Source organism: Macrosteles quadrilineatus, unplaced genomic scaffold (genome assembly GCF_028750875.1).
Source record: "Macrosteles quadrilineatus isolate MER2022 unplaced genomic scaffold, UCM_ALF_1.0 Scaffold_5__1_contigs__length_97177068, whole genome shotgun sequence".
Lineage (NCBI taxonomy): Eukaryota > Metazoa > Arthropoda > Insecta > Hemiptera > Cicadellidae > Macrosteles > Macrosteles quadrilineatus.
The window spans coordinates 49,787,789-49,808,204 of NW_026542598.1; the positions used below are offsets into that span (position 1 = coordinate 49,787,789).

Sequence of the window (20,416 nt, forward strand, 5' to 3'; positions counted from 1 at the left end):
CTAACTCACACTTGGATAATCCTGAGAATCTCCAGTAAACCCACCGTTCCACCCACTACTCCAGAATCCTATTCAAATGAGAACACCAGAAGCACATCATATTACTCCAGTGCAACCACCATCAATGGTTCACAATCCTATTATGATGATAACACCAGACGTACAACCAATGCGACCATCAGTGATGCAACAATCTCGCAATTCCTTTAGTGGTATAGAAGGTTCAATTAACCCTCTTTAAGAAGATGCTGTTTTCAACGTTTCTGGTTTAATTCAAGACTCCACTAGCATGAGCACGAGTCCACAACCTGTTCGGACTTGTGTCTTTAGATCAAACTCCCAAAACACTTCAATGAGCATGAGTCCTCGACCTGTTCGTATCCGTCGACCACCGGCATATCTGAAGGACTACTTAACGGGGGGAGGAGTGTTATGTATCAAGAAATAAGTCCATATGTTTTATTTATAACATCTGTCAGATGACTGTTTATATTATTATGTTTTGTTTACTTTTCAGTCTAGTCTGATTTGTGAGTTCAATAAATTCAGTTTTGTTAATTATGTTTCAATTTACTAAATAAGGTTTGCTCCTAATAGGTAGGGGAAAGGTGCTTTTCAATCAAATGTCAAAAGAATAGAGTGAAATAAATCAATTTGCCTTATTTGGTCAAAATATATCCATAAACAAGCAAACTACAATAGTTTACTTATTCCCCACAAGAATAACATGGGAATTTTCTCCTTAACCATTAAGCGCATAACAACGCTTCAATAAACAAAATTATTAATTTTCAAGCTCTACAAAATGTTTTAGAAATTAATTACAAAATTTTAAACTTTTAGGGTAAAAAATGGAAAACCCTATTTTTACTGCATTATTTTTACTGTATACAGTACCCCATTAACCCCCGGTCCCAAGGTCCGATCATGCTGGTTCGCAAACAACTAGTTTGAATAAATGTATGTTTACTTTACTTGTTTGTACCAAATTTCATCAAATTAGATCACTTTTGCTCGAGTTATTGTCTTAACTGACACACACATATAGGCCTACATTTATGAATTTGAACATATGGTTGTTTTTGGCCTCTGGGGATCTCAAAACAAAAAATTAAATCAGTCCCACCTCCAGGTCTTAACATGAGACCTACGGTAATAGCTTATTCCCTTTATGGGAAATTTGCTAAAAAAAGTTAGTAGGCAGCGAAAACTTACAACAGATTTTCTATACAAGTTGTAGCTGTCACCTTGTACATTTTATACAGCAAGACTCTAGCTCATTCAGATCAGTTTGGTTCGGACTGCCAAAAATATACAACTCAATACCTTGTACTCATGAAAATGCTTTTTTTAGTTTAGACCATTGTAAACAACAAATTAGCTACATGTGTTTCACACATAAAGAATATTCTATTATTGTTTGGTGTTGCCAAGAGAAGTTTTCATACTTTGCACAAATTTGTTACTTGGCATAAATCCTCTGGAGAGGGAGTCTATTGTAGGCCTACACTTTAGTAAGGTTATTATATCTTATATATTTAAAAAATTTGGTTTTTCTTTTCCGAGTTCGTTAGGCTCTTCTACCTGACCGATTTTCATGATTGAAGTCTGGAATTGAAGGTATGCATGCACAGATTTGCTATCAAGCATCGGCATAAATGTATCTATAATCCCTCTCGGCATATGCGTAAACGAAATTTGCTCCCCAGTTATTTCTTATGGGAGTTAAATTTGGTTTTTCTTTGCTGAGTTCGTTTGGCTCTTCTACCCGACCGATTTTCATGATTGAGGTCTCAAATTGAAGGTATGCACGTACAGATTTGCCATTAAGCATCGGCATAAATGTATCTATAATCCCACTCGGTGTATACGTAAACAAAATTTGCTCCCCACGTATTTCTTATGGGAGTTAAATTTGGCTTTTCTTTGCCAAGTTCGTTTGGCTCTTCTACCGACCAATTTTCATGATTGAGGTCTCGAATTTAAGGTATGCACGTACAGATTTGCCATCAAGCATTGGCATATATTACATCATCGTCTCCCACAGTCACTAAAATGTGATCGTCGTCTTGTGCGATCGCAGCATCAATTCTTGTCCCAAATGCTATTTGATATTGGGCTACAAATTAATCCAACAAAAGGTTTATGTTTAGTCCAAGACCAGCGTTGGGTCTGTTCCCTTCAAAAGAGGTAAGGATTTTCATTACCGTAAAAATACACACTTAAGAAATAATGATGTTTATTGTACCTGTAAGAAACTGATAGTCATCAGTATTAGACTGTATGAGGAGATGCCACCAGTGAAGACCTCGTTGAGGTTACGCTGCAAGAGGAACTGTTTTAGCACTAGCACCAGCTTGGCCAGGACTGGGTATCTGTTGCGGTACTCCTTTATCAGCTGAGCAGACTTAACACCATTATTCATGTTAAAACTAATGTCCACCTTGACATCACACACCTGGTCCGTCAGCTTGATAATAGGAACCTGCAGATTACATGTCGTATTAGAGGAAAGTGGAATATGCTCCACTACTCAAAACAGATTTTGGATAATTTGTTTCTACTATTTCTTTTCATAATAATTGTTTGGACTAATTTTTCATGGAATTAAACAACAAATTTACTAACACTAAGCATTTTACTGTATATCTAACTTAAAATGATTTGCGATTTTGAGGTATCATACAACATATTTTATATTTCTAGGTAGTGAAGGGGATCGGGGCTTTTAGGCAATTAGGGTGATAGTGAGTGTGCGTGTGTGAGTCGGGTCTCTCGCAGGTAGGGCCGAGCTCCAGCCGCTTTCAGTTAAAAATCACAGAGTATAAAATGTTAAAGGAAAGTCCTGTGGTGAATAGTTTAAACATTATTTGAAAAGGAATAGACTATAGGTTCTTTAATACTTTTCATTGAAATGGCGACCATACAAAGTAGGTATTTTAAGCCAAGTATGAATGGAGATGAGTGTAGAATGAGTTATAACTAGATTACCTTGTTTAACTTGAGTCCAGGGGCTATAATTGATTAAATGTTTTGACCTTATATGAGACTCTAATAAAGCCGTTTTAAATTTAAAAATAAATCGATAATTATTCAACTCTAAAGCTTTGTTTTCAAACCAGTATCACAAATTGTAAAAAATAAGTACAATTTTAAAACACCACTGGTAAACTTAAAAGTAAAGAATGTGATGTGTCCACCCAACTACAGGTCTCTGTTTGCACTAAGACTCGAGAAGGGTACCAGAGAGGTATACAGGTAGCCTATAAGGAACTGATAAAACTTTTGGTATTTTCAATATATTTCCTGAAATAGATTATTATACATTTATATACTTACAGATGCCTTGTCAAGGACTCTGACTTGGCCTGTTTTGCTTATTTTCGAGTCCAGTAAAGCGTTCTCCAGTGTATGAAGAGGCAGCTGGGTCCAAGAACCGATCACAACAAGGTCAATATCACTGAAAATTGAATATAGCATCAAGCTTAAAAATAGGTTAGACAAAATTACAACAGTTAAAATTAATTTGTGGCACTAGTCAATTTGCAATTTTAAAAACACCGCAGCATGTTTTTACAGGATAAAATAAATAGAACTCTGACGGCAACGCCAATAACTTTAAGGATACCAGAGTAGACATCTTATTACTAAGTGCTAGAGCGCTGTAAGCTGTAGCAAATCTTCTATGCAAATGGAAAGTAGGCCACACAAAGTTTAATGAACCATTCACAATGTGGTAATTTCAAAATTAGGCATTTAGACTATTTCCGCTCCGAGGTTTTTATACTAGGTTACTATAGTTTATATGACTAAAAACTGAAAGCAATTTATTTTATCAATGACTTGATCAATTTACATTTACTTTCATTGTAAACCTGGCGACAAATTTGTGAGGTACCAAATTTTAAGGGGTAAATACACACTGCTAATCAACAAACATCATAACTTACCAGTTTTCATCCACAATAGCCTACTCCTCTGAGGCCTATGTGTTGGCCATTAGTGATGTGTCAAAACTGAATCTCAAATCTCAAAACCATCAAAACTTAGGAAAAACTTCGGTTTTGAGATTTGATAACCAAGTTTCGAGATTCATAAGTTTCGAAATTGAAGATTTTGGCAGTTTTATTTTTGAAACTGCTGACATTTTTTTGGGCCATTGTTATTGTTTTTATAACTGTTTACAAACAAGCTGGTACTAACAGAGCAAACATGACCATTAACAGTAATGAAACAAGTAAATTTGATTCTGAACTTCAAAAGGTATCTTAAATACTATAACTGGTACAATTCAGTTTCACATCAATCTATATATATAAAAGGCAAAGCCCTCACTGACTGACTGACTGACTGACTGACTGACTGACTCACTCACTCCAAAGAAATATTGACCACTAAATGTACTAATTAATTTAATATTCATGTTTATGTTGGTGTTAGAAGTTTAATTAATATTTTTGTTGGTTGCTTATGAAAAATTATGTTGTGTTGGGTTTTAAGATTATCAGTCACATTCACATATTTACGTTATGTCATGGTCAGGAGTCAATCTCTTTCAGTTTTGATTGCATACTTAACATTTTATGATAATGTGTATTTTTTGTAACCTTGACCTTTGTAACCAGCTAAGTAAAAAAGTTTCGCGTTTAGGTTTTGGGATTTGAGATTCGGGATTCAATTTTTTTAAGTTTCGGTTTCGGTTTTGAGATTCAAAATTTCTGGTATTGATCATCACTATTGGCCATAGCTTTGGCTATGGGCCTATTTTTAATCACAGAAAAGCACATACACACCCTCAAACGACGTATTCATCAATATTAGCACTCCATTTCACCAAATAAAGTTAAACCGACCGATTCTAAAAGTATTTGACGCCGACAACGACATAACCCCAAACTGGTGTTTGTTTGTTGACAGACGACAGACGAATCTAGGCCAGCTCAACAGTTGAATATTCGATCAGCTGTTGTCTAGTAGTACTTAAGTTCGCCGCTTGAACGCGCAAGCCTCGACCGGACTGGTATTAAGGATTTACAGGAAGACAGAATTATTCGTTCGCACGCTTTTAACTAGTTAACAAGGTCGTTATGTTACACCCTACAGTATGTTCATCGTATTCCATACGCCGATCGCCGATATTACATAGGGTCACAGCTATTCTAATAGTTAGACCATTTCTACGTTTTACTTTTTATTTTAATTCAATTTCGTTTCAGAATTCGATTAGACAGATCTAAATTTAATAGCTTAGATTTTGCCGACTTGAGTCTAGACCCGCCAGTTCCTGCCTGCCAGTGACTAGCGGTGGTTATCGTTTGGTTTGATTTAAACCCATTAGGTCCAAAATTACGATTTATCCAAATAATGCTACGCGCAACTGTTAATTAATTTGTTGTTTATACAAGTAATCACATCACATTGGCTATAAGTAAGATTGAATACTCGTCGGTCCTACAGAGTCCATCAACAGTTGTTTTTGGCAAAATTATCCAAAACACTTAAGCGAAGGTGAGGACCAATAACATAAGGTATAAGGTAGGGGATTGATATAGCTCCTACTGAGCGTCTGCAGGATTTCGCTTCTAGAGCTCTGAGCCTTCGATTAAATTTAAATAAATTGAACAGTCAAAGCCGTCACAAGTTTGTATCGACCCCTGGATTTTTCTCGGCTCCTTCTGAGCACTCCAGGGAAGAAATTTGAGTGTATCTGGTTCTAGGGGTAGGCCTAGCCTGATTTTGGTGAATACCAGTTTATTCCCCCCCCTAGAATTCTGCGTCACAACTTTATCATGGGAATGGAATAGGCCTATATATAATTTGGGATCTTCTAGGGGCGGAATCGTTTCAACTCCTCAATAGTCTTCGCAATCAGAGGAAACATCCTGATTTCACCGCTATTGCAGGAAAAGATCGATTTGTCTCTGCAATTGCAATAGATGTTCACGATTATGCCGTAATGACGGGTTTTATGATGTCTCAAACACTGGAGATAGGATGAATAGTGATTGTACCATGATCATTGGTTTTTAATGATTACAAAACCCCTGGCAATGAAAACTAAAAAAATATTTGGTTAGCCTACTCATTTGTTACCTATTTACAAGATTTATAAACCAAACTTGAGGAAAAGGTCCTTGTTGCTGGGAAAGAAAAATCCCAACTCCCTTTCATCCCTAATATCAGGAGGGGAATAATAATACAGTTGTCCTGAATTGGAAATAGAATCCCGTCAATCCTTTTAATAATTGTTACGTATTTGATTGAATCAAGCTTAAATAAAACTTTCTCTAGTCTATTTATTAATAATCGGAATGATCGATCGGATCCGAAAAATTCCGGATCTTGGGCTGGATCCGGTTTTGATGGATCCGATTTTTTCCAATTTTATTCTAACACAAAGCTGTCTGTATCCATGTACAAGACCGATTTTTTCCCGATTTCTTTACTAACACAAAGCTGTAACACAAAAATTAATGTCAAAGAATTTATAAGGCAAGGCCATGTCTCGGTGTTTGTCTCTTGATGCAAATAACTGATATGGCAAGGCCATGTCTCAGTGTTTGTCTCTTGATGCAAATAACTTATATGGCAAGGCCATGTCTCAGTGTTTGTCTCTTGATGCAAATAACTTATATGGCAAGGCAATGTCTCAAGTGTATGCCTTACATCTTGGTGCTAACAATTTATATGGCAAAGCCATATTTCAGTGTTTGTCTCTTGATGCAAATAACTTATAAGGCAAGGGCATGTCACAGTGTTTGTCTTTTGATGCAAATAACGTATATGGCAAGGCAATGTCTCAGTGTATACTTTATATTTTGATGCAAACAATTTATATGGCTAGGCCAGTTGTCTTCCTATTTATATGTTGATGCAAACAATTCATACGGTTAGGCAATGTCAATTTATATTGTAAGGCCATGTCTCAGTGTTTGTCTTTTTATGCAAATAACTTGTATGGCAATGGCAAAGCCATGTCTCAGTGTTTTTCTCTTGATGCAAATAACTTATATGGCAATGCCATGTCTCAGTGTTTGTCTCTTGATGTTGCAATAACTTATGTGGCAAGCCAATGTCTCAGTGTATGCCTTACATCTTGGCACAAACAATTTATATGGCTAGGCCATGTCTTCGTATTTGTATGTTAATGCAAACAGTTTATATGGCTAGGCCATGCCTTCGTATTTATATCTTGATGCAAACAATTTATATGGCAAGGCCATGTCTTCGTATTTGTATGTTAATGCAAACAATTTATATGGCTAGGCCATGCCTTCGTATTTATATCTTGCCATGTCTCAGTGTTTGTCTCTTGATGCAAATACCTTATATGGCAAGGCAATGTCTCAGTGTATACCTTATATCTTGGTGCAAACAATTTATATGGCTAGGTCATGTCTTCGTACTTGTATGTTAATGCAAACAATTTATATGGCTAGGCCATGCCTTCGTATTTATATCTTGCCATGTCTCAGTGTTTGTCTCTTGATGCAAATAACTTATATGGCAAGGCCATGTCTCAGTGTTTGTTTTTTTGATGCAAATAGCTTATATGGCAAGGCCATGTCTCAGTGTTTGTCTCTTGATGCAAAAAAACTTATATGGCAAGGCCATGTCTCAGTGTTTGTCTCTTGAAGCAAATAACTAATATGGCAAGGGCATGTATCTTTCCGAATCTTTCCGGATATCTGCACACCTCTAGTTTTTAGTTTTGTACCTGGATGATTAGCTAACGGCCTATAATCTCGTCTCGAAAATATCCCATTAGTATTTTAATCCCGCCCGATGCTTTGAGATAAAAATACCCCCGCCGCAGCAAACCTGCCGACTAAGCGAATTTCCATTTGTCTGAATTGATTTTCAGTTAAATATATTTTAATAACATTAGGTTTAACGAGTACCTAGGTTTGCTGCTACAAGGAAACTAATAATGTGTGTTTTTGAGGAAAATATTGATAGCTTAGTACAAAATAAATAAATTTGCCAAGTTTGATCAAAATATATCCATAAACAAGCAAACTACAACATTTGACAATATTCTCCATAAGAATAACATGGGAATTTAAAATTTACAATTTTATTAATTTTCTCCGTTACTAATAATCGAACAAAAATACTTTTATATACTAAATTATTTGTTTTTTTAAGCTCTTTAAAAAGGTCTAAAGAGAAATCGGGAAATTTTGTATTTTGAGGGTCAAAAGTGAGAAAAACCAATTTTTACCCCATAAAACCCCCCGTAAAGCCCCGTTTCCATGGTCCGATCGTGCTGGTTCGCGAACTCATTCAAGTTTATCCCGCTTTACACCTTTAAACCAAATTTCATCAAAATCGGACAAAAATTACTCAAGTTATCGCGTTCACGGACGTATATATATATATATATATATAAATATATATATATATGTCTATATATATATACATATATAAAAATTTGAACGAATGGTGTTTTTGGCCTCTGGGGACATCAAAATGAAAAAGTAAATCGGTCCCGGGTCTAGGTCTTACCGTGCCACCTACGGTAATAGCTACTTCCCTATAGGGAAATTCGCTAAAAATCTCGAAGTTTGCGGTCTTGTCCATCACTATAAAATACCCTGTGTCTGTGTACAAGAAGATAATCTGTGTACATACAGGGTGAATAAAAAGTCAAGACTCCCCATAAAAAATTTTTCTAAGTTAGAACACAGTATAGTCTTCTTGTACACAGACAAAGGGTATTTTACCTGTAGAACTTCATATACCCACCTATCAGTACTGTGGACCTGGAATGAATTTAAAGAAGAGATCAACAAGAGGTGATCCAGGTATAAATAAATTGGATGCTGCGTGAAAAAACCACGATATAGCATACTCAAGACCGAACTATAGTAAAATATACACAGATACCCTTTTGGTAGTCGTGCAAACTTAGCACAAAGTTTCATTTTATTATTTTGAAAACTTTTAGTGTCCCCAAAAAATGAGGTATTATGGACTCAACTGGAGATTACTCTATATATAAGATATATAAACCTTTATACATTACCAATTTAATTTTAAACAGTATGATTTAAATTGGCATTCTGTTAATTACGTTTTTTTTAACCCGCCCTTATGACAGTGTGTATCTGGATCCGGTACCGACATTTTCTTGGATCCGCCCATCACTAATTAATAACATTGTTAAAGGATCTTGAACACTAATTAACTTGCTGGAAGTTAGTTCTAAGATTTGGGGGCCAACACCTTTGAATAGGCCAACTGTTCAGTAAACAGCATAGCCTATCTCATTAGCACAAAAATGTGACTTACCTTGTAGGTAGATAAAGGCCGGTAGCAAAACTACCAAAGACTTCTACTACTGCTTTCGGCCAAAGCTGATGAATTATATCTTTAATTTTTTTCACAACACCGAGGCGCATTTGGTGTTCCTCTTCAGTTGGGGTCATGTATTGATAAAACTCTTCTATTTCTTGATGGAGTCTGTGGAAAAAATTAAAAGTTAGTTCTTTTTTGCGGAGTCTAAAATAAAATATACTCAAGTACAGACAAAATTAACACATCAATTAACACAAAATTTAACACGTCAATATACTCAGAATTATATATTTTTAAGTTATTTTTACGTTTTATACATTAAAGAAGCAGAAATGAGTCTTATCTCTATTTCTGTCCGTCTGTCTGTCTTTCTGTCTGTCTGTAACATTCAAAATGGCATGTTATGCTATTTTCTCCAGGAAAACGAGAGTACCTATCAAGATCCAATTCATTTTAATGTATTCACTGGATTGGCGAGAGTGTCTTTAGTCTTTTAAAATATGGCCTCACTACTGTACTTTGTAAATAAAATTACGGATGTTCAAAAATGCAGTTTTGTGCGATTTTTGTCAAGTTTTCGTTTAGTTTTTATAACAAAATCATCTATAAAATAACGAACAGCTGTTCGGATGAAGATTATTTTTTCTAGCTATCACTGATATGTTTACAAATACCGTGCAACCATTTTCGATCACGTTTTGAAAGCAAATCGCAACCAAATGAGATTAAAAACGTGTTTCTTACATAACAGATTTATTAATTGCAAAGTGCAATAATATAGTGTAATAGTGTAACCGTAAATGAAATTAAATAACTAGACATCATCCAGATCAGGAACAAGAGATTCTTTGTGTAAAAAATTGTTCTTGAGTTTTGATAACCAGAAAGAAGACCTTGAATCAGTGTTGTATACGGCTGGGAAACTTAAATAATAATGATCGTCGCCAATAGCTTAGAAACGAGGTTTCCACTCATTGACGGCTCTTCAATGGCGGTTGTGTAAAGTGTGGTGGAATCAAGAATCAAGAATTTATTGCAACAAATTACAAAAGAACATTTTGTATACTTGAGGTCAATATGAGAGTAATACTTGGTAATAATCTGCAAGGATAAAATGTCCAGTGGATAGCATATTAACTGTGGGTGATTGTAACAGAGGTTTACGGATGATGCTAAACTCGCTTTTCCAATGTGTCACTTTCTGTTCCTACCATTAACTATACATATTTATTTGGTGTTGCACCTTATTTATTACAGGCGTATTCAATTTAATTCATGTTTTGACGGTATAAGTTTTGCTTTTTCTGTCTGGATTCCAAAATGTTAGTTTTTGCTAAGAAAACGATAGCACATTTAAAAACATTTATTCAGCAAACCATCACGAATTGTTTAAACGCTTTAAGTTGTTTATGTATCAATAGTTCGTGGCCTATTTTGGTAATTTTTACTATAAATTGCCAATCTAAATTGTCTATAGTACTTCATTTCATATAGTAAGCAGTCATTTCTACAGCATTTCGGGTCATCTTCGGTCCAGGCAAATATAAACTGTTATGATAAAGTTTGATGACATTAACAAAGATTTCAAATACTAATTTTATATGTACTTTGTTATGCTTAAAACGTAGCAAATTCCCTAATTAAGTTCTGTATTTTTGTGCGTAGCCTATGTCTCAGAGAGCACAGGTTAGAAATACAGAGGGCTTCGGGCGAGTGAAGTGAATCCACCTGAAAATCGGCGTAGCCCGTATAAGTGGTGGGGAGAGCGATGAGTCATCCTAGTTCCGAGCGTCTCTGCGAGTTGCTACTATGCAACATTCATAGACTGAGAGATAATAACTGGAGTCAAGAACGGTACAAAAAAACATTTTTATAATATTAACAAGTGTTGGAAAACAAGCATGTAGTTTATTTTCCAAATTATTTACGTGAACGTGTTTATGTTGTAAAAATACTTGTAAAATATCCAATTTACCGTGGTTAATGGGTTTTCTTAATGTGTAATTGTTTCATTGGCATCTTAACACGATTTTTAATTCATATAGATTGAATACTGTACAGAAAAAAACATTCATAAGCATGCAGTTTATTTATATTCGAACATGTGTTATATTTGAAATATAATCCCGTGCGGTACCGGGTTAGAATAGCACCGCAGCCTTCTCAGGCTTGTCGTGAGAGGCGACTAAAAGGGTGACCGACGAACTCACTGGGAGTGCCTGGGAGTGCCCCTGTTGTGTTGCAGGGGTTGACACGTCGTCGTGGGTGGGGATTTTAATGCTAGGGCTGTCGAGTGGGGAATGACCCTCACCAATTCCCGGGGCAAGTACATTCTGGACTTTGCTGCCAGAGCGGGACTCGTTGTCGTCAACGAGGGAAACACGCCAACTCTCCGGCGCCCTGGGATGCGGGGAACGATCCCAGACACAACCCTTGCATCTGAGTCCCTTTTGCCAAGGATCAGAGCCTGGAGAGTTCTGGAGGATTACACGGGCAGTGACCACCAGTACATTATTTTTGATGTCCTGGATGGTCATCAGAGACAAGAAGCTGCGTTTCGTCAAGTGCCCGTTCGATGAAATATTAAAAAATTGGACGTGGCAAAATTCAATGAAGCCATCTTACGAGGAACACCGGTGGTTCCCTCCGCAACTAGCGTGGCTCATGCAGAGGTGTTAGTTCAATTCAATTCAAATTATCTTTATTCATCAAGTACATTAGAAATATATACATGAATAGTGTCACATTTCTTATAAGTTATAATAAAACATACATGCTTATAGTAAATGGGAAAAATTGTAAAAGAACATAAAACTAACAGTTAAAACATACTTTGATTATTAGGGAAAGAAAAGTCAATTACAGTTCATCAAATGAATAAATAGCCCTGCTAATGAGAAATTTCTTAAGTTTATTTTTAAATTTTTTTATATTTACTTCTGCTTGTATGTCCTTTGGAAGTTTATTATAGAATTTTGTTCCGGCGTATTTGGGTTTTTTTTCGAAAAGGCGCAATTTATGAGGACTTAATGCTAACTTGCCTTGATTTCTTGTAAGATAATCATGTTCCCTTCCAACCAGCTCTATTTCATGAAATCTGTTTTTAACAGATACCACTGTTTCAAAAACATACATACCGAAAACTGTCATTATATTTTCTGTTTTAAACATTCTCTTAACAGAAGTTCTAGGTGGAAGGTTGTAAATTATTCTTATAGCTTTTTTTTGCATTCTTAATATAGATTTTAAGTTTCTCTTATTGGTTGAGCCATAAAGGGAAATCCCAAATGAAATCACTGAATGTATGTATGAAAAGTAAACCAACTTCAAAGTTTCTATTTCGCAATAGTTTTTTAATCTAGTTAAGGCATATAATCCAGAAGAAACTTTTGAAAGTACTTTTTCAACATGACAGTTCCAATTGAGTCTTTTATCTATTACTAATCCTAAAAATTTAGTACTATCCTTAACTTCAATGGTTTTATTATTAAATTTAATAATCGGTCGACGTTGATTTCTGGTAGTTCGAGTTTGAAAATTTATGATACTTGTTTTATCCACATTGAGATTTAGATTTTGGGAGTTAAAAAAATCATTTAAAACGCATATGTCTGATTTTGCCTTGCTTTCTAATTCTTCATTTGTTGAGGCTATGATTTTCAAATTGGTATCATCAGCATACAAGCAGAGTTTACTTAAATTGCTAAGTTGCGGAAAATCTCTTAAATAAATAATGCATAAAAGAGGCCCCAGAATGGATCCCTGTGGAACCCCATATTTTAAGTCAGTGGTATAAGATTGATATGGAATTTTATAGTTTTTACGGTTATGATAGATAATTTCAACAAACTGTTTTCTGTGAGAGAGATAAGATTTAAGCAAATTTAAAGCAGTCCCCTCTATACCCAAGGTACTAAGCCTTGAAATTAATAAATCATGGGATATTGAATCAAATGCTTTTTGCAGGTCTAAGAACAAACCCGCTACCTTAAATTTACCATCCAGACTATCAATGACCGATTCTATAAAATCAGTGGCAGCAGTTATAACTGATTTACCTCTGCGAAACCCGTGTTGAAAGTTGTCAAACAGATTGTTATTTTCAAAAAATGTTACCAATTGATTATAAATTACTTTTTCATAAATCTTAGATATAGAGGGTAACAAAGCTATCGGTCGGTAATTTGACACCATTTGCCTGTCCCCCTTTTTTTAACACGTTGAGTGCGGGCATCATCAATAGATGATGTCCGACACTAGCACTGGTGGCGGACATCAGCTAAAGCTGACGTCATGCCACTCTCTCCACGTTAGTTTAGTGTGAGCTCAGCCATTGCCGGGGAACGTTATAATCGTTGCCAGCCTGTAGCTTAGATTATGTAGCTTTAGTCTGGTGTAGGTTGGTACTAAAATTTCCCGTAAAATCCCGTCTAGCAATACTTTTGTCCCGGTTCCGGCAATTTTCTCTTTTCGAGCCACTTTACAAAGACACTGGCTACGAATCCAGGCAGTGCTGCTACCTTTGGGTGTTTCAGTGAACTACGTCCACTCTCGGGCTAACCCAGCACAATCACCGCTGCTCTTTTTTTATTCGTCAGACTGAAATATTTTAATGCCAATAATTGCGTTCACCAATTCAGTTGCGCTGCGGGGCTTCGCCCGGGCCTCGCCGCCATTATCGAGCGCCTGTTTGAAGGTATTCCGCACTGAACGTGTTAAGTGGTTTTAATTTTGTAATTTTTAGCTTATCAGGAAATATACCGGATATCAAAGAAGAATTAACTAGGTGGGTGATTGGTTTTAGTAAAAATGTCTTGTTACATCCATGATGGGACTAATCGTCTCCGCTTGCGATGAGTCTATGCCTCGCAAGAGATCCTGGTGCAATAAGCGACCTGTGTACTGGTGGACTGCCGAGATTGCGGAATTGCGTCGGTCAGCATTGAGAGCCAGAAGACTTGCTACCAGGGCCAGAGAACCTGTAGACAGACGTCGTAAGTCGGATGCTTACAGAGTGGCTAGGAGGTCTCTTTGTCGAGCCATCAACCGGAGTAAACGCAGTTGCTGGGAGACATTAAGGGACGATATCGATTCCAATCCGTGGGGCTTGGGTTACAAACTGGTAACCAAGAAACTTGGCACCCGCTCTCCACCTTCCGTCATGGATGGGGCCACTATAGAGAGGATAGTCGAGTCCCTTTTCCCGGCTCACACGTTGCGCCCACTGCGGGATTTCGGAAGGGTGGATGACGTACCACTTTTCAGTCTTGGAGAGGTGGAGGCGGCCGTCCTATCCCTGAAGAAAAATAAGGCTCCTGGACCCGATGGGGTACCCGGCAAAGTTCTCAAAAAGGTTTTGACTATTAACCCCTTGATCCTTATGTGCATGTACAACGCCTGCCTAGTCGAAGGAGTTTTCCCCTCGTGCTGGAAAACAGCTGGGCTTGTGCTTGTTGGGAAGGGGAAGGGAGACCCAGACCTGCCATCCTCTTACAGACCTCTGAGTATGTTGGATACGGCTGGAAAAGTCCTCGAGAAGTTGATACGTTCCCGACTGAATTCAGCCGTGGTCGCTGGAGGGGACCTATGGATTCAGGATGGGGCGATCTAAGGTTGACGCTGTTGAAGAGGTGAAGCAAGCCGTGATGAGAGCTGAGGAATTTAACCACTACTCTCGAAGGGTTGTGCTGCTCGTCACTCTCGATGTGCGAAACGCATTTAATTCGGCGAGGTGATGCGATATGCTGGATGCTCTGGAGAACACCTTCCACGTCCCGGCATACCTCATGCGTATCATAGAGTATTCTCTCCGGTTCCGCCTCCTCTAGTATGACACTACAGAGGGCCCACGGACGATGAGTGTCACTTCTGGTGCTGCCCAAGGTTCCATACTCGGCCCGGACCTCTGGAATGTCGCGTATAACAGCCTCCTGAGGTCTGAAATTCCTGAGGAAACTGTTTTGGTTGGGTACGCGGACGACGTTGCAGTTTTGGTTGGGTACGCGGACGACGTTGCAGTTTTGATAGCTGCACGTAGCGTTGAGCTGGCTCAGCTAAAGCTGAACCGAGTTATGCGTAGGGATTAACGCATGGATGAAAGACCACGGTCTCTCGCTTGCTTTGAGCAAAACTGAGATCGTGATATTAACAAAAAACGGATTGACACCATCAACAAAACATAACCTCTACAGTTGGATAATGATAATGATAATGATAATGATAATGATAATGATAATTTATTTGCACATAACATACAAATTTGTGAAAATCACATGTACAGGTGCTTCGTCTTGATCTCTTAAAAATTGATTCTCAGTCCTTAATTATTCTAAAACATAAATTGGTTCCTAAGATGTTGATCACAGTCTTAAATTTAGTGCTACAATACAACATGAACATATTCAAACATAACAAGGTATATAAAATTTGTAAATCTACGGGTAACAAAATGGCAACAAAAAAATTAACAGAGAATAAATATATGAACAATAATATATGATTTTGACACAAACAAATAATTCCCGTAAGTGTTTGAATGTGATAAACATATAAAAGTAGATAATATAAAACAACAAAACTAATACTTAATGACTAGAACCACTAGATTATATTTCAGTATCATTTAAGAAATCTTGAACTTTGTAGTACCTTCAGAACTGTACGAACTTTTGGACGTACAGAACAAACAATAAAATTGGCTTCAGCTGTTCCATAAGGATGACAAATCTACTAAGGGAGTATGATTTATCTATGATAGCGTTTAGCTAAGAATGCATAGCCTAACCATAGCTAGGAATCTGGCTGATAATTTATATCAATATCACTACCTAGGCTACTTCTTCAGGAACCAGCCCTTCAAAATCACTTAAATCTTCTTATAATGCACCACGTATATCACTACTTTTGATTTTTAACACTAAAACAATGATAATTTAAACGTAATAAAACACATCCAAGCTGTTTACAAATACCCACGTCAGCTGTCTGCTGCTACAATTATGATCGGCTCGAGAAAAAAAAGCGCTTAGAGACAGACCTCGGGAGAAAGCTTGGAATCTGCCAAATAAAACGATAGCCTACCTAACTCGATCCAGTTCAATCCGATTTTGTCAGTCATAGAGCCTTCGACGTAAACAGTGTTTGAGTCGAAAAATCTACACAAAACACTACCTACACAAAGTGTGTTACCGGTAGCCTATGTGTCGATTTTTCGACACATAACACTCGGAGGGTTAATACCCCGACGGGATAATAAGAGACAGTGGGGTAAGCCAAAAATTCAATAGGACATAAAAAATGAAGGTTAATATTATTGAATAGGTACCTATGTTATTAGAATTTTCCGTTTTTTAGTACCTAGGTACAACAACTTATAATTATTTTTTTGTCTCTTATTACCCCTCATGTCTCTTATTACCCCGGCTTCCAAAACAATAACTTAGCCTACCTACCCTAAGCATCCCAAAAGAGGGTCTAATCTAAGCAGGGTGACACAATAATTAGGATTCTCAGATGCAGTAGGCCTATTATGAATAAGCGTAGGACTAGGCCTACTAGTCATAGGCCAAAGCCTAACTTAGGCTTCCAACAGATTTAGGCCTACTAAGTAGGCCTAGGCCTATTGTAAGCTAGGGCCTATATCCGGATCCAAATGTTCCTTAATTAAACTTAAATCTTGAGAGTAAGTTACCATCTGAAACTAAATAGTAGTAAAAATGACGTAAATATAAATTACCCGATGATCCCTCTGCAGTCGTAGACACGGTTGGGCGTCCGCCAAGGGTTACCACCATGAACTCCTATCAAGGTAGCTCGATTCTTATTCATGGCGTAAGTGCTTGCCCTGTTGACTGAGACAGAATTATTGTTATTCAAATTGTTTGTCTGCGCACGTTTCACTCCACAATCATTACTTCCTACATTATCAAATGTAATTAAATCCTGACCTCTACTAACTTCGTTCCCACTCCCTATTTTTAAATTATCTAGCCCTGTATGGGCGTCCCAAATTCTGGACCAAAGATCTTTGGCAGGTCCTTCTTGTTCTGGCTGAAACCAGCCCAGAATGGGATCCATAAAAGTTTAATAACACAACACACTGCTAAAAATGCATTAGTAATCAACAACAATCAGCCGTAAAATTCGAATTGTATTCACTGGTAGAATTTTAACAACTAACCAACCAACAGAATTGAAAATGGCGTCTATTCAATATCACTAAATATCAGTCAGTGCGGCGAGGTGAGTTAGGAAGGATGGTTTTTGGTTTTTGGTTGGTTGGGTTGCTTAAATTAGTTTGGCTTTGAAATATTTACAAAAAAACTTGGTACAAAATCCTGGCCTATGGACTAATTAATTTACGAATAAAACGTACTGTAATTTGTGTCATGTTTGCGTTCTTCAAAGTCTTGTTCGTTCAAAAATAATAAATTAATGTATTGGGTTTATTCAACATAAAAGATTATAGATGTCACCACAACACATTTTTGTCAGCCTACATATTTACGAATCTTACCTCGTCCGACGTCCTTGCATACGCATAGAAAATAAATATTTACAATTCAATCTTTCAATTATTAATTGTTATGAGCATAGATAACTAACGTACCCCCAACACAGCAAACCTGCCGACTAAGCAAATTTCCATTTGCCTGAATTGATTTTATGAATTTATTGATTCAATTTAATTAACAGTACCTGGGGACCGAGCTTTGCTCGGGGAAATCATTAGTTTGCTCTGAAAGCAGTCTTAGTATTGCAGATACATAAATCCATTCCCAAACTCCACACTGCTCGCCTTTACTACTTCCTTCAGCACTCCAACGTCGTGGACCTGTTTCCCTCCCTTCCCATTGCATGTTTTGATTGCAGACACATTAATGTAATTGCCACAGACAGTTCCCACGCTCAGCACTGCTAGCCTTACTACTTCCTTCACCACTTCCTACGAAGCGGACCTGTATTCCTCCCTTCCCATTGCATTTAAAAATTGCAGATACCTTAATCTAATCGTCATAAACAGTTCCCACACTCTAGACAGCTCGGCTTGACTACTTCCTTCACCACATCCTACGTTGCGAGCCTGTTTTTCTCCCTTCCCATAGCATTTTAGGATTGGAAATACCTTAATCTAATCGTCAAAAAGAGTTCCCACACTCCGGACTACTCGCCTTGACTACTTCCTTCACCACTTCCCACGTCGCGGACCTGTTTTCCTCCCTTCCTGTAGCATTTTAGTATTGCCAATATCCTTATCTAATCGTCATAAACAGTTCCCACACTCCGGACTACTCACCTTGACTACTTCCTTCACCACTTCCTACGTCTCGGACCTGTTTTCCTCCCTTCCCATAGGATTTTAGTATTTCCAATATCCATATCTAATCGTCATAAACAGTTCCCACACTCCAGACAGCTCGCCTTGACTACTTCCTTCGCCACTTCCCACGTCGCGGACCTGTTTTCCTCGACCCTTCCCATAGCATTTTAGTATTGCCAATATCCTTATCTAATCGTCATAAACAGTTCCCACACTCCAGACAGCTCACCTTGACTACTTCCTTCACCACTTCCTACGTCGTGGACCTGTTTTCCTACCTTCCCATAGCATTTTAGGATTGCAAATACCATAATCTAATCTTCATTAACAGTTCCCACACTCCGCACTACTCGCCTTGACTACTTCCTTCACCACTTCCCACGTCACGGACCTGTTTTCCTCCCTTCCCATAGCATTTTAGTATTGCCAATATCCTTATCTAATCGTCATAAACAGTTCCCACACTCCAGACAGCTCGCCTTGACTACTTCCTTCACCACTTCCTACGTCGCGGACCTGTTTTCCTCCCTTCCCATAGCATTTTAGGATTGCAAATACCATAATCTAATCGTCATTATCAGTTCCCACACTACAGACTGCTCGCTTTTACTACTTCCTTTATCACTTCCTATGTCACGGACCTGTTTTCCTCCCTTCCCATAGCATTTTTTGATTGCAAATACCTTAATCTAATTGTCATAAACAGATCCCACACTTCGTACTGCTTGCCTTTACTAGGCCTACAATGTATCGAGTAGTCTTCAGTATAATCTTTGCTCAATAGTAGCAAGTGATGCTTTCCCTTTTGTACTGTATTTGTAATTTGCTAGTATATTGTGGGTAGTTGGCTTATTATGAACACGTGCTACGGCTACAACTTCTAAGTCTTTTGTTTTCTTTTTCCTTGTTATTTAATTCAACCAACATGGTTACTTAACAACTCATAAGACTAATGTTAAAAAAATGTAACTTTCAGTTTCGTTTTTCTACGTAATTAGATTTTTGTTGGGAGTTCTAACTGCATGAAGCTCGTTTTTAGGCCAAAAATAAACTATTTACCAGATTATTTGAAGAAAATCGTCGGAGCCGTTTTCGGGATCTTTTTGCAAGCAAGCATACATACAAGCAGACATTGCTCGTTTTAGAGTATAGGATTATGTAGTAGGTTTGCTGCTACAGGGAGTGTAAAACTCTAAATCAGCAATTTCCTTTTGAATGATGTTGAGCTCAAGACATGTCAAGTTCTTGGGATTTGTGCTTGACAAAAACCTGCGCTTTCATACCCATATTCACACTGTGTGTACAGAAGGATTTCTTCACGAATCTTTCTCCTCCGCCAACTTTCTGAGTTTTCAAAATGTGATATATTAATTACAGCATATTAGAGTAATTTTTCCATGGGGCCCTATTTTTGAAATGGTTGTCAGTTGAGTCAATCGTCAACACACAACTCAACCAACAACAGGATTTGGTATTTTTGAAATCCAACAGTTGAGAAGTGAGTTGGGAATCACTAGTTGAGTGATTTGAAAAAACTAAGGGTTGGCACGTACAAAACCACCACTTGCTTGCCTCTTTTGATATAGTGAACTTGTACACGAATGTACCCGTAGAAAAAACCATAGACTTAATACAAACAAACCTAACCAACAAATCAACTATATGTTACCAGAAGCAATAACTGAGGTAATTGACCTACTAAAAGAGATCTTGAAACAAAATTATTTTGTATTTAATGGAAAATTTTATTCTCAAACCGATGGTCTAGCCATGGGATCCCCACTGTCTGGTATCCTA

The 20,416-nt window shown here is 37.4% G+C and overlaps 1 protein-coding gene across 1 annotated transcript in view; it reads right to left on the reverse strand.

Annotated features, from left to right (window-relative positions):
* Positions 1-17,658, reverse strand: part of LOC128996051 (non-canonical poly(A) RNA polymerase protein Trf4-1-like) — a 51,340-nt gene extending 33,682 nt beyond the window's left edge. Inside the window, exons 1-4 of the mRNA XM_054421188.1 lie at positions 17,036-17,658; positions 9,295-9,465; positions 3,340-3,460; positions 2,249-2,485 (exon numbers count right to left, since the gene is read on the reverse strand). Coding sequence (XP_054277163.1) covers positions 2,249-2,485; positions 3,340-3,460; positions 9,295-9,465; positions 17,036-17,376 — 870 coding nt within the window. The 5' untranslated portion in view covers positions 17,377-17,658. The remainder of the gene's footprint in view (positions 1-2,248; positions 2,486-3,339; positions 3,461-9,294; positions 9,466-17,035) is intronic.
* Between the last annotated feature and the right edge of the window lie 2,758 nt (positions 17,659-20,416).